Here is a 20154-nt window from a genome sequence, read left to right as displayed (position 1 = left end):
TCTCTCTTGGGGGCATTTCATTGATGGCCCCGCATGATGCGGCAGCGAGTCCATCCACCTCCCAGAGATGGCTCCACCAACTCCCAGACAAGACTGGAATGGAGAGTTCTCCAGGCTGGGTGCCCCCGACCCTCCCACAGGCTCTGCGCCAGCGCACAAACCTCTCCTGTTCCAGGACAGAGCCCAGGGGAGGGCCCGGCAGACACCTGGCCTCGTCCATCCTAAGGAAACAAAGCTGGGAAATCCCCCTGCCTGTCTCCCTCCCCCCTTGGCGGCCACATGTCCTGCCTCTGTGGCTGAGCCAGGAACAAGTGTGTGGGCCTAGGTACAGGACTCCCAAAGTCAAGGGTTTCAGGTCACAGTGGCAAATCATTTTGCAAGCAGACGCCATGGGTCTCATCTCAGACTGGGCGGCACACAAGGTCAGCGTCAGCAGATCTGACCCTAAAAATAGGCTCTCAGATGCCAGTCTGAGTGGCCGGGTGTGAGGCGCCACATACCCTGTGGACCAGTACCTCCTGACTCCTGACTCAGCCAGGCCCGGCACACACAGGTAAGGCCCTGGGATGGTGAGACTGGCACCTCTTGGGTGCAGCCAAAGGTCCTTTGGGGGCCTGGGTGTAGGGATTAGAAGCCCCCTTTCCACCCTGTTTCTGGAGAGACAGAGAACAGCTGATATCCTTTTAGTGTGAAAGGTTTCTTGTTGCCCGTCTTTCTCTAGAGACTCGGTGGAATTTTCTCCACTACCCTCCCTCCAAATCTGAGCTTCCAGTTCAGTGACCGTTTCTAAGGGGTCACAGGGCAGGTTCAAGCTCAGCAGGCCCTTTTGAGGCACTGGGTGAACTGTATCACACCCCATCAAGGTCTACAGTTGTCCATTTAGCCAGTGGAAGGGAAACAAATCTCAATGGGACCGGGGATAGAGACACCGGTGTGACTCACGTCCTGTGTAGAGCGACACAAATCACAAATAAGTTCTCCAACCCCACCCACGAGTCCTTCCCGTGTCCTGAGTGACACTAAGCATCATTTGGACGGACTATTTTTGAAGCTTTTCCCAGTTCTGGTTGGGAGGATGGGGTGGGGATGGAGCCCTGGTAAATATGGGGAGACCGGGTCATGGATGGACAGAGCCACTGGACCAAGACAGCAGCGCATATCGGTAGGAAGGTGGGAAGGTGTCCTGCCTCTCAGACCCGGGCTCCCCATTAGATCCAGGTGCCATTGTGCTGTGGCCCCAGTGGTACCTCAGGGGTCCGCAATCAAGAGCTTTTGGGAGTGGGAGGCTCTTCATGTTCAGGAAAGCGGCAAATATTCCAAGGGGAAAACTCTGAATACGAAGGGAGGGGACATGAGGAGCGTGTGGAGAGGCGTCCTCATTTATGCCCCAGCACCTGAAGGGCCCAGGTGCTTGGAGCTTGTTCTATTGCCCTGACTTTGCCTTGTGCCCCCTTCTTGTTCTCCTCATGACAAACTGATTTTGGTCCTGCCAAATGACATTTATAAACAACACTGGAAGGGCTGCTGAGCCGAGTCCCATGCAAGGAAAGAGCATCAGGCATGGGGATGGGAGTGGGATGTGGGAGAATGATGATGGGGGACGTCAGTGGGCCCGGAAGCCCCTTTAGGGGCCTAGAAATGTTGTCTCCAGGTCCTGCTGCTAGAGGTCATAGCTCCGTCTGTCCTGTTCAGCCTGACTCCAGAGCAGACGGTGTTTGCATTCTCACTTCCAGTGACAGTTGATGGTTCTGGGCTCACCACTTCCACAGTACATAGGAGGACAAGTCTTAGGGCAGCCTGGCACCACCAGCATATATTAACAGGCTGCTGGAAGGCCTTTCTCCTCCTCCCAAAGCCTTGCTTGTACTTCATACAGGAGCAATTGAGCCCATCACCCACAGGAGAATGTTGATTCAGGCTTATTTACGCCCCATCCCATTTGCCACTACTCCCCTACAGAGACCCTCAGCTCCGGCCAAAGCGCTCAAACCCCTCTTGCCTACTCTTGGCTCAGAACTTAGCTCCCAACACAATTGGAAATTCTCCACCCACCCTTCCCCCTGTCCCCTTCATGAAACATTCTCTGAGCCCATGTCGATGTGCCAAGAACTTAACCATCTCATTTAATTCAACAACCATGGAGGTGGCCATTATCGGCATTTACAGAGGAAGCTGAAGCCCATGTACATGAGACTCCAAGGCTAGACCGTATGCCTCCCTCCATGACTTCACACCGGGGAGGGAGGTATTTAAAACTGAAAGGCCCAGGCCTGCCCTCAGGAGCATATACTTTGTGACCAAGAATAGAGTGACCTATTATTGACACAGGTTGGCTGCCTGGGTTGAGTCCCAGGCTCACCACTTACTAGCTTGGTGTCATGTTACTAACCTATCTGACCCTCATTTTTTTCATCTGTAAAGTGGGGGCAGCTATTCCCCGTCTCGGAGGTTTTGAAAGTAGATAATCACTGGGCACACGGTAAAAGTAACCAATGTGTGTCTTGCCAGGGCCCTGATTTCTTAGTGAGCTTTTGTGGCAGCTTTAAGAGGTGGGCGCTTGGCCCCCAGCTTTCCCAAGGCCCAGAGTCTCCTCTGCACAGCATCAAGAGACAGGCCGAGGGAGGAATAGTGGCCTGCATTGGAAACGGAGGGGTGGAGGGCCCATGGTGAGGGCTACACCGCCACATTCTACCCTCCTTCACCTTTCCCTGAACAAAGAAACCTCATGTTCTGAGGTGATGCACAGTGGGAAATGGTTCTTGAAAGACATGAACTAAAAGGCCATCTATTCCTGAATTCATGAGCTGTGAAACTGCCTGCAGTGTTCCCACACATCTTCAGAGGAAGCCAAGGCCCAGCTGCTCAGGGGTCAGAACCACAAGTGGCCTGGTCAGACGTCATAGCCTCTTGGCTTCTGTGCCAGAACCTCCTCTCTCCCACTGGGGCCTGGGCCACGGAGGTGAAATCCATCACGGCTGGCCCCCTTGTCGGAGAAGGAAGCTGAGTGCGGGTCTCCAGCCTCCTCATGATTTCCGGGAGGCCCAACTCTGCCAAACCAAGATTGGGGAAATCAATTAGGAGTTCATAAATTACCACCCCGAAGCACTTTGAAACCATTTGAAGAGTTCATCAAACAAGTTAATGGCATCAACACCATCGTAGAAGGAATATTAAATTACCTCTTTAAATGAAGGCTTTTGTTTTTTTAATAAAAGAAGTTTATATTAATTCACATAATTGCCTCCTGTTAATGTACTTGCCAGAATCCATGAGAAAAAAAAATCTGTTAAACTTGGATTATGTCCGATATATTAGGAATTAAATTATAGGCAACAAAAAATTCCTGGGTTTTCATATCCAAGTTTTAATTTTTAAAAAATCCACAACTTTTATTTCCTGGTTGGGATCATTTTTGTAGATTTAAGAGGCATAACGACAAGCCCTGACTTGTAGTAAATTAAAAATATGTATATTTATATATGTACACTGCTGCCAAATTCTGTGCCACCACATCCATACCCCAGCAGAAGGTATTACTATCCTAACAGAGTACTTTACCCAACCACAATAACATTTTCAGTTTCCCCCTTCCAAGTCCACCTTGGGTGGTGTCATGGAAGAAATGTGGTGTACATGCATTTAAACACAGACTAACTTTCCCCCACGATCCCAATGCATTAAGAATGTAAATACGCAATGTCCACCTACGCACAGATACAAAATGCCTTCAAAGAAAGAGGAAATTTTTTAAAAATTAGATTATAAACTAATCTACTAGAGCAAAGACTTCTAGAGGGCAGAAACCTTTCTGACGCAGCCCACGTCTAGCTCTTCACAGAGGGATGTGTGAGTAGAGTTTGCTCTGGCCTCTTCCAAGGCCCTGTATCTATTTAGTTCTCTTTCTCTTAAAGCTTTTGTATAAGCGTCAGGACCTACAACGTTTGATTCTCCTCTGGTTTCCTGGGAAGCACTGAGGGACTAGAATGACCTATGTCTGGCTGCTGCCGCTAACCGGCCTCAAGGACACACCTTGGCCTTTGGGGAGCTCACACTCATTGGGAGGGGACTCAGTGTAAGCTGCAAGCTTGCAAGCTGCAAGGAGCACCTGGTCAGGCCTTGTCCTGATGGCCACCTCCTTGTTTCTCCGCCTACACGTTTAGGGGAAGCTTCTACTACGCCCAGAACAATTCTAAAATCAATCTTTCACAGGTTTTTTTTCCTTCTCCATATACTCACATAATACCTGTTTACCGCAGAAATTTTAGAAAAGATGGTTCCTTAAAAGGAAGAAGAAAAATCACATATAATTTCATGATCCTAAAATAAGTACATAGTCAGTGTTACTATTTTGGTGAAATGTATTTTTGTGCAAGAACAGAACCATGCTGTGCACGCTGCTTCATAAACTTCTGATTTCCTCTCTGCATTGGCACAAGCCTCTTTCCCTTTGATGTCTCAAAGGCAACACAAACACAACTGTCTGTCATGTCTAACAGTTTCACCCAAGGTTTAGGGCAACAGAGATCTGCCATATGGTGGGGCACTGCAAAACTGGGCATCGGGAACCCCCGTTCTTAGCCCTGTGGCTGTGTCCCCTGGGTGCTCCTCACCTGGCTGTCTTTGGCCCCAAGCCCTCCCACCCGGCAGCAGGGACCCTTACACCCTCTCTGGGGATGTTCTAGGAGGCTCAGAACACCCCTTGTTTTCGTGGACAGAACAATTTAGCTCTCTGTTTCATTTCAGCACTTTCTGAGTCATGCTTCAGGACTTACCTTTTTCTCATCAAAAGGATCCTCAAATGATAGTTTTTACTAAGCAGGAGGCTAGTTCAGTGGCTCGCATTCCTGGGCATAGCTTTCTGGACAGTCTCGGCAGGCTCAAGGGGTCCACTTAGAGATTTAATTGTCCCACTGAAATGAATGATGCATCTCTTGATTCCGTTTCTCCCAGCCTCCACCTTAGGAAGCAAAACAGTTCAGATTGGGTTTTTGGCTGTCTGTTCTAGAAAACATCTTTATTTCTCTTGTTACAGCTCCATTTTATCAAAGAGGAAAGTGAAGCTCAGGGAGGATGAGACGTATAGACCTGTGAGTCCTCAGTGATGGCTGGGGCCATGAGAGCAGAGAAGGGCGAGGAGGCAGTGAATATAGGGAGAGAGAGACAGAGAGAGCCCCGGAAAAGTGCCAGGTCTCAGGGGCGAGTAATACAGAGTTAAAGTCACAAACCAGAAGTCACAAGCAGTTTCCTGCCCAGATTGTTCTGTTTGGCTAGAACAGTTAAAAAATAAAGACGTGGTTATTCATTATAAAATATATTTATCAAAAGAATCCTAAAATAGAAAATAGAAGAAAAAAAAATCTGAGTCCTGACACTTGCCCACAGTATTGAGATTTTGATGGTTTTTTCCAAGTTAAAAAAAAAACTATATGTTTTTTATGTATTTTTTTTTAACATGGAGTCAAATCATGGTGTCAAAATTATAGTTTTGAATTCAGATCAAAGCTTTTTCTCACTGGGTAAGGAAAACCTTTAACCAAATGCAAGCTGTGCCGTCGAAAATTCTGAAATGGAGTCAGGATTAAGGCAGGGTCGCTGTGTTGATTTTTCCTGGAAATAGCTGCTCAAAGGAAAGACCACTGCTTCACAGAAGGAAACGGCCCTCCAGGCCTTCGTGGTCAAGTACCACTTGGCCTCTGCATTCTCTGTTGTCACAGTATCTTTAAATGTTTTCAAAATAGCAGTATAGGTCCTATTATACTAAAATAGTTAGTTTAGGTCCCTTCAAAGGAGGACCTTGGGACCAAGGTTTGGGTGCAAGTTGTTTATTTGCGAGGTGCTCCAGGAAGCACTGTGTGGAGTGGACTAGGGAAACTGGCAGGGAATAGTGCCAGGAGAGGATGTGTGAGTGAGCAGGTTGCCACTTGGGCAGCCGGGGCTGTAGCACACGGCCAGCCTCCAGGAGACTCCGAAATGGTCACACTCAGGGTGGAAGAAACGGGTATTTGTCTACCAGCTCCTGCCCCTCATTTGCCAACGACTTCAGGAGTTAACACCCCCTCCTTTATGTCTGGTCAGTGCAAATACAAGAAAATACCCTCCGGCAGGGAAATACAGGGGCCTGAGAAAAGAAGCCTTGCATGCATAAGGGCATTGTCCATTTATATGCAGTGACCTGAACAGTGGAATGAGACAGGGCAAGGACAGCAGCTGCCTACACTTAAAAACCAGCAAGTTTCACACGGAAGTCTGGCTTTCTGATTTCTCACAAGGATATCGAGAATCTGGGCTTCCATCCTCACATGGGATGGCAAGCTGCTGTCCCCCGTCAGAGGGGCCGTTTGCTTTCGTCTGCACAATGGCTCCTGCCGGCATCCAACAATTAGGTTCCTGTCTGCTTATTCTTTAACACCCAACGCATTTTCCTCCTCTACGTAACCAGCCTGGCCCCTCCGGGAAGGAGCCTGAAGCTGCTCTCCTTTGAGGAAGAGACAGGCTGATGCTACACATAGGCCAAGTAGCTTTCAAGCTGGCATGTGGCTTCCTGGGACCAAACCTTGAAATACGAAGCCGTGACAGGAACCTGGAGGCCTCTCTTGACAACCTGCCCAGCTCTCATTATGACATTTAGCCTGTGATTGATATTGTGTGTGTCACTGAGACCTTGGTAGTTAATCTCTGGGTCGAATCTATGGAAACCAAACAGAACAGATTTGTCTTCCCCTTCCATTTTGGCTGTGATCTGGGAAATAGACGCTCCTGGCCTCTCTGAGAGTCAGAGATTTGGGAGCCTTGCAGAGAGGGATGTACACAAGCCGCCTTCAGGATTTGGAGAGATTACAGGTCTGTGGTTTCTGGCCGGCTCTGCGCTTTGTTCTCTTCCCCCATCAAATCTGCACGTTGGAGGATAATAGATCCCAGAGCTCCTCTGCATGCCAAGCCGTTCTGGGTAGACCGCACCACTTCCTCTTCTGTCTGGAAATCCAGCCGAGGCTTTCAGCACGGAGATGGGGATGGGGATGGCTCCTTGCACAGAATAACAAAGGAGAAACAGCCTCAGCAAGGATGAGGTCAGTTTCAGTGATCAAAGGAGAAGCAGGGCTTTCAGAATGCAGTTTACTTCAGGTATCTCCCTGAAATCACCTCTTCTGAAGACTCCTTGAGTGGCAAGCGGGGTTCAAAACGGCCTGCACATCCAAATTCAGGTATATGGTGCCCAGCTTCTCCTCGCTTTGAAATGAGAAGAGTTGGTGCCATGGATGGGCTGAGCGCCAGACCTCTCAAAATTAAGGCGCCTGTGGGCCTAAGGCAAGGAGGGCCATCACCACACTCGTGGGAGACTGAGGTGTCTATGCCGGTTCCCGCCACAGGAGTGGTTCGCCAACCCTTGACACGATTCTCTCCTTGGTGGCTGTAAATGCCAGCAGGCAGGCCTCGGTGGCTCTGGCTGAGTCCCTAGACACTCCTCACAGTCTCTTATACATCCACCCCCTCAGTCACTCATTCAGTCATCCCGTTCGTTCATCTATCAAGCTATTTCCTCATTTAACAAATCCCTTCTGAGCACCTCCTCATCAGACTCTGAGGCTACAGGGATAATCAGCACGAAGGAGCCATCTTCAAGGAGCCCGGAGTCAGATTGTCCATGCCCTCACTTCTCCCTGCACCTTTATGCTGGGCTGAAGACCTGGCCTCCGCCTCAATGACAAGGTGGAAAGCGTTCTGAGCACCCTGACTACCCTTCTCTCGAGGCAACAGCTCTTTGACTCTTTAGCCATACTCTTGGGCAATTATTATCAAACTTCGGTGAGCATCAGACTCACTCGGAAGCTTGTTCAAATACAGACTCCTAAGCCCCTACCCCGAGTCCAGGGTGCAACCCAGGAAGCTGTAGTTTTAGCAAGTGCCAGATGATTCTGAGGGAGGTAGTCTTTAGATCACATTTTGACAGACTCCAAAGTAGGGTCCCCTCTGCTGCCCACTGCCCTCACCCTCCCAACTCAGGATTTTGCCCAGAAAGTCACAGATCCTGGCTTCCCACAATCCCCAAAGACACACACTGCTAGTTACTGATCCTTTAATTCATCTACCGTGATCTTGGATAAATCAAATGTCCCAGAGCAGTGGTTTCAACTCTTTCCTTTCCTTTTTAAATTTTCTTTTTATGGAAAATTTCAAACACATGCAAAGAGAAACAGTAACTACCTTGCAACCATCATCCAACTCCAACCACCAACTTCCAGGGCCAATCCTGCCTCATCACATCTCCACCTATTCTTTCCACCCCCACACACAATATATTATTATATATTTTTCCAACTATATTATTTTTGAAGCAAACCTCAGACGTTATATCATTTCATCTGTGATTATTTCATTTGTATTTCTGTAAGACAAGGCCCTGTGGTATAATTTAACTGTCCTCTGAATCTCCTGCAAATTGGATGTTAGATCCAGACTCTGAGGATTCTGATCAAAGATTCAGGTTTTCCTTTGGCGAGACTACTTTCATGATGGTGGTGTATTCTTGCATCGGAAGGCCCATAATGTCTGATCGGGTCTTCTTAGGTTACTAGCAGTCAGCGTTCAATGCCAACACCCATTAGCTCATCAGATGTTTTAAAATGGTACTTCCTTCCATTTTTATTATCTGGAATATTTTATAAAAGAGAAAATTTCCCTCATCTACCCAATAGAAGAGTTTGTATCAGAAAGAAGCAATTAATGCTAGATTCTTTCCCTTTACTCATCTGTCTTCAAAATAATGAACCAGTTCATTAGCACCTTCTAACAGTGAATCATTGGTTTACGTATCATTATGATTTAAATGTTTGATGTGTTTCAAACATTCAGTTTCAAACACTGCAGTTATTTTTATTTTTCATGTTCAAATTTTTGACAAGCGGGAGACTCTTCGAGTTTTGTTCTGAGTCCTTCTGACACGATCCTACTGGTCTTTGAAGCTACTCAGCCTTTTTTAGCCCTGGCCTGCCCCTCCTCACACTGCATCTCCTACCCCCACCCCTGCCTTCTCAGCAGTTTTCCTTTTCCGGAAGACTAAAACCATGTGTTACAAACATTCTCAATTTATGATTTTCCTCATCTGAAAATGGAGATAATAATAGTGCCTACCTCTCAGGTTGTTAAAAAGATTGTAAAGCACTGGAACAGTACCTGGCACAAAATAAGTGCTAGATAAATATCTGTTACATAACAGAACTCCCTGTCACACACCTCCCCATTTCTCAGGCACTCCACCCTTTTCTCTGTCCCTTCAGTCTCAGAGTATAACTTCCCTTTCCAGGCTGTCTGAGTGTAGACACATCAGTCACTCAGCTCAGGGAACAAATGCTGTCCAGTCCCACCGTGAATTCATTTCCTTGGGGACCTTGGGAACTCTCCTCCTGCATTCCACTTGCAAAGCCTGACAAGCCCTATAACTACACATTGCCATCTGCACCCATAGCTCTCCAGCTAGAAACATCTCTTCTGACCCCCTGGTGAGTTAGCACACCTGCCAGCCTCCTACTGGGAGAGCTGTGAACATTGACTTCAATTGTCCTAACAAGTTGACGGACACTCACGCAGCCAAGTTTCCTTCCACCCCAAGGCTCCTGAAGCCCCGAGAGTGTGCGTGGCTACCCAGACTAGACAGGCTCTGGATTGACAGGTGTGCCCTTCCTGCAGGCGCCAGCTCCCTGCTGATGTTGAGTAATGCAGCCTGGAATGTCAGGGACCATCTGGGCCTTCCTATTCGGGTTCAAAATGGCACAAGCCAGTAGGTTCCAGTCAGATAAAGGAAAAAGTCGGCACCAAAGAGGAGGTGAAATCTAAAAGAAAGGAGGCAAGGGCCTGGCTGTCTGAAAGAATTTTGTCACGGGTCTGCTGCAAACCCGCCGCCACTTGGGTCAGAGGGTCCCCAGCACTCTTGCTCTGATGAGACTGGAATGTTGGGGACACGTTGTTTAACTGCCATCATGCCCTTCCTTGTCTATCTCTGTGGCCTGGGAAGAGGAAGCAGGAGCACAGCAGGCCTGGGAAATGTCTGACAAATCTTGAGATCAGCTTCTTCCCACCTCCTTTCCAAAAGCCCATTCCCTACCTCTGTCCCCTGCTAACCCCCATCCTGACCCTCTCTCATGATCAGCTGCAGAAAGGAAAGAAAATCTCTTGGCTCCGAAATGACATCCGGAGAGCCCAAGACAAGCCTCAAGAATGCCTACCCATCTGCCAAGAGGCTGCTGCCGAAGGCGTTGGAGGAAGAGGCAGAGGACTATTGGACCCCAGGAGCCTTCGAGCTGGAGCGTCTCTTCTGGAAGGGCAGTCCCCAGTACACTCACGTCAACGAGGTCTGGCCCAAGCTCTACATCGGGGATGAGTAAGTGCCCAGGCTTAGCCCGGGGAAGGCAGCCAGCCTCCGCCAGCTCACACCCCTCGCCACCTCCTCATCATGAGATTTTGCTTTTTAGGTTAATTGTTCTGTGAGAACTCTGTTAGTTAGGGCTTGTTTTATATTCGTGTTATAGAAAACTCAGAAAGGGGGCTTAAGCAAGATAGACACTGATTTTTCTCTCACAGGAAAGAAGCCCAGAGGAAGGCAAGCTGGGTCCAAAGGGACCCAGGCTCCCGGGCTGCCCAACACTCCTGAGGGCATGGCTTTCTTCTTCATGGTTGCTGCATGGCCGAGATTCCTCATAGTGCTCCAGCCATTATCTGTAGGATGCAGACAGCAGGAAGGTAGAGGGAAAGTAAGAGCAAAAGGGATTCTAACTGAAGGAAAGTCCCACGTAAGACTTCCCCTGCCCCTAGCTGCAAGGGAGGCGGGGAAATATAGTCTTCATTTTAGCTGATTACAATGCCAGCAAGAATAAAGTCAGTTCTCAGGTTGGTGGCACAGGAACACATCAACCTATGTGCTCAGAAGCTCCCATGATAAATAACAATAATAATGCCTACAATTTGACTGCTATGTGCCAGGTACTATGCTAAGGATCTTGCCTGCATGATCTCATTTTATTTTCACTAAAACCCAGTGAAAGAGGCACCTAATTATTCCCATTTTAAAGATAAGGAAACCGAGGCACAGAGCAGTTACTTAACTGGCCCAAGGTCTACAGCCCAGTAGGTGGCAGAGAGATGGGATTCAGTTGTAGTTCTGCCCAACCCAGACACTTGCATCTTAACTCTTCTCTCCATCCCTTAGGGTTCCAGCTCATAATCTATCCTATCTGTCCAGGGAGTAGATGATACTGCGCTTCTGCATGTGTGATTTTATACACACCTTGCTGCTTGAAACCTAGAGATAACTGTCTCGTCATGGGAAATCCAGAGGCAGCCTCCCTGGTTTTTTTCTTAATATTTTAAAACTGAAAACGTTACAAAAATTGCATGCAATTAAACTAAGTAGAGGATTATAAAAACAAACTGCATAATCTCCCTTTGCTCTTTCTCAATTCTTCCGTGGAGTAACCAGTATTACACTTACTTGCATACTTCTACTTCTATATGTGTACTATTGCAAACATAAGGAAACATATACACACATATAAAGGGTGTTTGTTTCTTTTAAACAATTTTTAGAAAAAAAGAATCATACTATATATACACTATTCTGCACTTTTAATATTCCACAGTATACAGGGACTCACTGTACTATTTTCCTTTTTTTAAAATAACAGCTTTATTGGGATATAATTCACATTCTTTAAAATTCACCTGTTTAAAGTATACAGTTCAGTGGTTTTATTGTATTCACAGAGTTGTGCAACCATCACCACTATCTAATATCAAAGCATTTTCATCACCTCAAAAGGAAACCCCAAACGCATTAGTAATTTCTCCCTATTCCCCACCTTCCTTCAGCCTTAGGCAACCACCATTCTGCATTCTGTCTCTAAAGATTTACCTCTTCTGCACATTTCCTATAAATGGAATCATAATATTTGGTCTTTTTTGACTGGCTTCTTTGACTTAGCATAATGTTTTCATGGTTCATACAAGTTGTAGCATGTGTCAGTATTTTATTCTTTCTTATTGCCAAATAACCTCTGTACTATTTTCGCAAATTTTCTGTAAGTCTAAAATTAGTTCAAAATAAAACATGCACACATATATTTTGACCCCAAATATTACTTTAAGAAACATAATTTACAGAAATAAGAGTACCAATACATAAGTAAATATGTACAATGTTTATTTTAACAGTTTGAAGTAGCAAAAAAAGGGGGGTGGATTACCTGAATCTCTTACTTTTAATAATAAAATCTCAAATAAATGTAATAAGTGTATGGTGTTCCTATTATAAAAGTAACATATGATCAGTGTATGAATATATAACTCTTAGTTTCCCTATTTGTAATAGGTTAACAAGAGAACTTTCCTCATTGGGTTGAGTGGATTAAGTGAGACTATGTAAAATATCAGTGTTGTGCCTAATATATAGTAAGTACTTGATAAAGGTTAGCTATGATAATAAAATAGTGATTCATCTAAGGAGGAAAACTTTTAAATTTCCCCAAATAATCACCAAAACCCCTAACTCCAAAGCTACTCCTATTAATATTTTAGTATATTTCCTCCTAGGTATCTGTATATTATTTTGGGTTTTAAAATTTGCTTTTACATAGTTGTAACCTTGAGGAACATTCATTTTTGTCTTTTTTTCACATAGCATCATTTGTAAACTTTCCCCTTATTACATACTTCTCATTCATTTAATTAGTATAAAATATATTAGTATTAATATTATAACATTAATTATAATATATTATATAATATAATAATATATCAGATGAATATAAGATCATTTATTTAACCATTTCCCTATTGTTGGACATATTAGTTATTTCTCACTTTTATAAATAATCTACAGTGGACATCTTTATGCATAATTTTTTTTTCATATTTAAGGTTATTTCCTTATATTTGACACTTAAAATAGTATAACTGGGGGGAGGGGGATTAAGATTTTTAAAACTTACTCTGTCTCTGAATTTATGCTGTTCCCTTTGCCTAAAATGCCTTTCCTTTTACTTCATCTCTGTGTCCAGAGCCTAGGCACTCTTCAAAATCCACTTAAATTATTTCTGCCATGAAGTTAGCTTTCCTCAATCCCTATAGTGAGAAGTAAGTTTTTTCTCTCTGTATATTATATACTATATTTACCTTTCCTACAGCTTATAATAGCAATAATAGCAAAGTTGTATTGGATTTTTACCATGTGCTCTGCCCTGTACTAGGAGTCAACTGAACTCTTAAACAACCCTAGGAAGGAGGTACCATTTATTATTCCCATTTTACAAATAGGCAAAGCAAGGCTCAGGGAGTTCATCTATTTAGTCAGTCAGTCAGTGAGTCCGTATTTACTGGCACCTTACTAGGAGAGGTGAGGGATCTGAAGAGAAATTAAGTGACTAGCCTAAGGTCATACAACCAATGAGTGATGGAATTTATACTCAAACCCAAATCAAGAAATGTAGTCAGTCAGATAAAGAAGCCATTTTACAGTTGAGGAGATGTGTAGAAATCTAACCGGGAACAGAAAGAGAAGTAGGTAGTGGGATGGAAGGAGTGTGGGGTTTGAGTCTTGGCTCTGCCAACTATCAGGTGTGTGAACTTGGACCAGTTATTTTACTTCTCTTCTCCTTATATGGCAGCAGTAATAGAGCTTGTCTTATATGGTGACCATTCACTGAATTAAAACAAGTAAAATGCTGGCGTAGTAGCTGACACAAAGTAATGCTTACTAAGTGTGAGGTATCATGGATCTGAGAAAGCATCACAGAAGAGTTGAATTCTGGGCTTTGGAAGATGGGTAGGATTTCAACAGAATTCCAGGCAGAGGAAGCAGGATGAGAAAAGACATGAGATGAGAAGAAACAGGGTGATTTACCTTAACTATAGGGGATGAATACAGTAGAAAGGGCATTTTCAGAAGGTCTTGGACTAAGCCAGATGATGCCTCTGTGTGGTCAGCATAGACAGCAGTGCTGCAATATAACAGGGGGCCCCAACATGTTAGTGACCTACCGCCACAATTCTTTATATCCCACTCACACGACATGTCGGTGGTCGGCCACTACTAACTGTGCTGCATTTCCACTTTACTCCAGGACTCAGGACCCAGGCTGATGCCCACATTCCATTGGCCAAAGCAAGTCCATGCCAAAGCCTTACATCAGTGGGGCAGAAAAGTATAAGCCACCCTAGGGAGGGGCAGCAAACACTCTACATGGTAATACACCGTCTCCCCCAGGCACAATCTACTGCAGGTGGAGTGGCTTTGAGTAGGTCCTTTTACCTTTCTGGGTCTATGTCCTCATCTCTGAAAATGGGTTAGAGAAGAGTCAAAGAAATATGGAATGTGAAAGCATTTTGTAAATTATAAAGTAATAGACAGATGAAAATGTTACTATTACGGTTACTCGGTGAGAAAGAAACCTGGAAGGCAGGTCAGGGTCAGTTTGCGGAAGGAAGGCTGCCTGCCAGCCAAGGGACTTGATTCAGGAGGCCCCTGGGAGTGTCTGAGCAGGACAGACATGTCCTACTTACTGCAGTGCCACACAGTAGAGTTTGATGCGATCAAATACACTTGCCTCCTTGACATCTGACCATCACCTTGCTTCCTTCCACCAAGAAAATGTCACTGCCCTTTTAATTCAGTGCAGCTCTGCCTAATTGAAGGCCCCAAACGAACACACACATGCGCAGTCTAGGCAAGCTCCACAGTCAGTGTTCTGACCCGTGTTGCACAGCAAGGAGGCTCAAATCTGCATGACGTGGTACTTGGTCCCATCTCATTTCAGGGTCCCTCCTAGACACCCATTTAACAAGGTTCACGAGACTCACGAGGCTTAGGGAAAAAGCAATCAATTCCACTGCCAACACAGCTACATGGAGGTGATAACCCAGCTGAGAGCAGGCATGGCGCCCTGTGTTCCTTGGTCTCTTTCTAGGTGTTGCCCAAATCACCCAAAAGCTTAGAGCTGGCTTCTCATGCATAAGCCTCAGTTTTCATTTTTTTAAAAAGTTTATTGGGGTGACAATTGTTAAGTAAAATTACATAGATTTCAGGTGCACAATTCTGTATTACATCATCTATAAGTCCCATTGTGTGTTCACCACCCAGAGTCAGTTCTCCTTCCATCACCATATATTTGATCCCCCTTACCCTCATCTCCCACCCCCACCCCCCTTACCCTCTGGTAACCACTAAATTGTTGTCTGTGTCTATGAGTTCCAATTTTAATTTGATATTTGCATTTAGGTTGAGTTTTTCCTTTCCCTAAAAGCACTTAAGATTTCTGGAAGCCGAATATCAAGGCTCCGGAATCTAGGGTGGTCAGGATCCAGGAGTGAGGATGGACGTCCTGGGGCAGCCAGAGCCACCTGCTGCTCCTAGAACCTAGACCAGTGATGCCCGGAACCCACTGGGGAACAGACGTGGCCCCACAAAGCAGCTTACTCTTTCCCTCTCCTCTTTCCTCAAGGGCATCTTTCAAGGAGAGAGACCGAATGGCTGAGCATCTGCTCCAGAGCCACCATGTCTGGGTCAAATACTGGTTTCCATGTGGCCTTGAGCAAGTCTCTCGAGCTTTCTGAGCTTGGATTTCTTCACCTATAGGATGTGGATTCAAGGAGTTAATACACGTGACGTTTAGTGCAGTCCCTGGCACACACAGTACGTGGGACCTATTACAGATCAGGCAGGTCCAGTGTGAGAGGAAGGTAAAGAATGGTCACGATACTTTGCCACTAAGGGTCCCTCTATGCTAAGGGCAGCCTCGGGACAGAAAACAACCCTGATTAAATTTCTCCCATGAGATGCTATCATGGATCCAAGGCCAGCTTGGAAGGAAGGTCCCTCCTACTGGGCCTTCTCCAGCTCATGTACCAACTCCCTCCACAGACACTGTCCTGGCCTTCCAGGGACCTAAGGCCGAAGGAGGTATTGCCTCATCAAAGCCCCACAGGCCTGTGGGCTTCAGAATTTCTAAAGCATTTTCTCAGTGCCAGCTTATCTCAAAGAGATTCACCAGGTGGGGTGCCTGGTGACTCCAAGTCCTCATTGCTTATGCCCAGGGGAGGGCAGAGGTGGCTCCACCCCCGCAGCTGGTACAAACAGACCAAGTGGTGGTGTTCAGTGTGCGGAGTGGGCGGAGGGGGTCGGGCCAGGCCAGCCTTTTGGATGTTCTCATGAGGAAGTCTGTCTCACTCAAGACACACAGCCACCCTCTCTCCCCATCCCTTTCCTACAACTTGAGTGGGGTTGGGGGAGTCTGAATCTGCCACACGAGCGAACTGCAGGGTCAGCATGGAGTAGTGCAAAAGGCATCAAGCAGGATTCAGGGCCCAGAGTTCAAGGCCCCAGTGTGGGCGGTTACTCTGTGTGTGACCTTTGGCAAAACATTTTACTGTTCTGGGACTCAGTTTCTTTATTTGTAAAATAAAGGGATGATTTCAAAGGTCCCTTCCAGCTCTAAAATAAAATTCTTTAAGAAATGTCCTATTAAATAAATTAGGCTTTATTACATTCAAGCACACACTTGTTTTATTACTTTTAAGTCATTCAAATTAGATTCAAATTAGGTTAACCAAGTGTTGCCCTCCAGAGAGCCAGAAACTGGCTCAATGATGAGATAAGAATAATTCATGGCCTCTTATCAATCAGCAGTCCCTAAACGGGTGCTTCAAAAGTGCTCGAGTATGCTTGAAAGCACCAAGTTTCTGTAATTTAAATATTCTCCCTTTCATCTCATTCATATCTTTCATTTGCTTAGCAAAATCCTTTTTCTGATTTTTTTCTCCCAATAGTCAGCAGGAGGGGGACTACCCCGGCTTCTGTCAAAGTGCAAATTCCCAGGTAGGGCAGCCTCTGATAGCCAGGCTCAGCTGGAACAGGATAACTGAGGAATCTCTCTTCCTTCTCACCATAACCAGGTGCTGTTAGGCTGCTTCGCTGCTTGAATGGTGGGGGCCCCAAGCAGCTCCCCGTCTTTATGAAAATCCACAGTTGCCTTCAAGGTCTGGCTTTTGGGGTCATCAACAGCTAAGTGCCCTTCCCGCTAAAGCCTGACTCCTCCCATGCCTGTGGCAAGGCCCACTCAGTTTGAGCTTGCTTTTCAGATCTCTCCTTAAGCTATCAAGTTGAGCTAAAACTTGACCTGCTTCCAGTGTGGGCCATAGCTAGTTTAGGGTGCAGCAAAAATACAGCCAATGCCAATAGTTTCATATGCTAAACACTACCTGAAAGAACTAGAAAACCTAGATTCTGAACCTCCAAGTACCAAAGGTGTCTTAGATGCAAATGGGCACCAGCCATGGGCAAAGTGACCCAGGAAAGAAGCTGGAGGCCCTGATCTGCCTGGGTCTTCTCATGCTGGGGAACAGCTCTTCAGTGAAGGCCTCAAGAATGTCAACCATTTCTTTCACAGTTAGCCCAATGCCTAGTCTAATCATGAATACAACATCATTTCTCAAAACCAGGCATCTCGCATATCCTCTTTCCCCTCTTAGCTCCATCCTTGGAGCACTGGAGTCTGGGGGAGTGGGCAGATGATGAAGAGATTTCTAACAAGAGTTAAAAATGCTAAGGCAGTCTCTTCTGAGAACTAAGAAAATAATGTCAATAAAATTCGTGGTATACATTTACATAGCAAGTGAATATATGGCATGTTACTGAAAATTCACAAAACAGAGATAAACAAAAAGAAGAAAATTAAAATTCCCATTACCTATAATCTCATCTCCCACAGATAACCGCTGATCACATTTTGGCATACATTTTCCTATTACTTCTTTCCCTCGAATTTCTTGTAACCTTTCAAAGAAACTTGACTACTACATCGTTCAACTTTACAAGAATCTTTTAAGGAAGGCAGTGCCAGTGCAACTGGTTCTATTTGACAAATAAAGAAAACTGACGGTCCTGGAGGCTCAGTGGTTTCAGTTCACGTGGCAGATTAAGTTTATAAACTACACCTACTGGCCCTCCGTTTTATGAGGGGCCTCAAAAACTGAACGGCTTCATCATCAGCAAACAGCAAGAACACCCAAGACACTAGAAAGTCAGTGAATTTCACTTCAGATCAGGTGAATTGACCAAGATGAAAAACTGGAAATGTACCCGCTGTTTGAAAGTCCATCTGCAAGGAGTAGGTGTGGTCAAGACTCCAAAGGAGGAGGTCCCCATCAGGGTCACATCCATGAGATGATGAGAGATCACAACAGCATCAGAATAAATAAGGTGCCAGATTACAGGATACAGGCCATAAGTGGACAGGAGTCCATAATAAGGTGCGAGAAATCAGTGGGTCCTCACAGACACGAAGGTGTGAAGAACTCCCCATCAGTCATTAGTACTTTCTTCTAGTGCAGAAGCCCGGCAACGTGGGAGCAGCCGGTTTCCCACTGCCAGGAAGGTGGTGGAGGGCTTGTACAAATAGGCACATGCATGTACCCTCTCCTCCCTGTGTGAGAGCATCCTCTTGGGGGAAATGGGCTTTCCGGAGGATGCTGAGGTATGCAGGCTGAGAATCAGGAGGGCAGCAAGGGGACTGGAAAAGTGGAACGGCAGGAGTGCTGCCCAGGAAGACTGCCTCACGCAGAGTGTCCTAAGGGGTGGGAGGTTGAAGCAATCTTCCTGGCGGAACTCCAGAGGGGCTGAAGGGAGGCTGGGGGAGGAGGAGAGAAGGGAAGGTCTCTGACTGAGGAAATGGCCATGCGAGAAGGAAGTCACTTCCTTGGCTCTCTTGCTTGGCGAGGCGAGGTTCACAGAGAGGGAGAAGAGCTAAAGAGAACTGGGTCAAAAACAGGGATATAACAATGTTCTTCAAAAGTACACTGCACAAGTCCAACAGGTTTGTGAGAAAATGTCCAACCTCATTGCTAAAACAAAATAATGAGAATAAGACACCACTTTGTTGGTGGTGTTTTGTTTTGTTTTGTTTTGCTTTTGTTTTTGCCTATGAAACCGGCAAAGAATGAAAAATCGGAATGTAAATTTGAGCAAGCTTTCTGGAGGATAATTTAGTAATGAGTATCAAATGTGTTTAGAATACTCATACCCAGCATTGATCCAGCAATTCCACTTAAAAAACACTGCTCCTAAAAACATAATTAGAGATGTGCCAAAGAAGTACATCAAAGTTGTTCATTTATAAGTGTTTCTTATAATACCTGCCAATCCCTCTCCAGGGCTGAGATAGATAGAGCTAGAGCTAGAGCTAGAGAGAGAGAGAGAGGGAACATAAATATAAAGATAGAGATAGAGAAGATAGAGACAGAGATAGAGAGAAGACAAATGTCAAATGTCCAAAAATAGGGGTTTGTGAGGTAAAACTGAGATTTACCTATAGGGTGGAACAGCATACTGTTACTGAAGGCTGTATGTTAACACAGGAAGATATTTACAGTATATCACCATATCAAAGTTTTTGAAACTGTGTATATAGGATTATACCCCCAAACAACTCTCTACATAAAATATACAAACCTATGCATAGAAAAACAACTCTAAGATCTTATATCAAAAAGCAAATAGTCTTCATCTCTAGGGGGTAGAAATATAGGTAATTTTTTTGTGGGAGGGGTTATATTTTCCACATTCCGCATTGACCATGTGTTCTTTTGGTAATTAGATTTTATATTAGATATATATTAGATTTTATATATATTATATATATAAATATATTTATATATATATAATATATATATAATATATATTTATATATATATATATTATATATATATATATATAAAATCTATATATTAAATCAACAGGTTGCTTACATCTAGGATTTTTCTTAAACAACCAGAAACTAAGGTTCCTGCATCATCTAGATTCTAGAAGTAAATTCCTAAATCCGTTTTTCTTCTGAGCTTTTCTCTTTCAGTAAAGGCACATTACTTAGTCTATATGCCACATAACATATCTGAGCAAGTGGCCCTAAAACTTAAAAAACCGAAACGGTGCAGTGCCACACAGCACTCTGACACCACCACCCCTCCACTCCCGATAATTGCTGAGCTAGGCTCCTGGTCATCTGCCTCCATCACAGGCCCTGTCTACTAAGAGTACGGAGTCGCTCTGTTGATTTGCAGATCCCCTTCTGCCATGGATACTCTTCTGAGCCCTCGACTGAACTGAGTAAACCAAGC

The 20154-nt window shown here is 45.1% G+C and overlaps 1 protein-coding gene across 1 annotated transcript in view; it reads left to right on the top strand.

The window, feature by feature from the left end:
• Positions 1–358: 358 nt before the first annotated feature.
• Positions 359–20154, top strand: part of DUSP29 (dual specificity phosphatase 29) — a 31135-nt gene continuing 11339 nt past the window's right edge. The window contains exons 1-2 of the mRNA XM_081075066.1: positions 359–553; positions 10145–10375. Coding sequence (XP_080931192.1) covers positions 10179–10375 — 197 coding nt within the window. The 5' untranslated portion in view covers positions 359–553; positions 10145–10178. The remainder of the gene's footprint in view (positions 554–10144; positions 10376–20154) is intronic.

The sequence above is a fragment of the Rhinolophus hipposideros genome (assembly GCF_964194185.1).
Source record: "Rhinolophus hipposideros genome assembly, chromosome: 15".
Lineage (NCBI taxonomy): Eukaryota > Metazoa > Chordata > Mammalia > Chiroptera > Rhinolophidae > Rhinolophus > Rhinolophus hipposideros.
The sequence above is the reverse complement of the archived record's forward strand: the minus strand, read 5'-3'. Positions and strand labels throughout refer to the sequence as shown.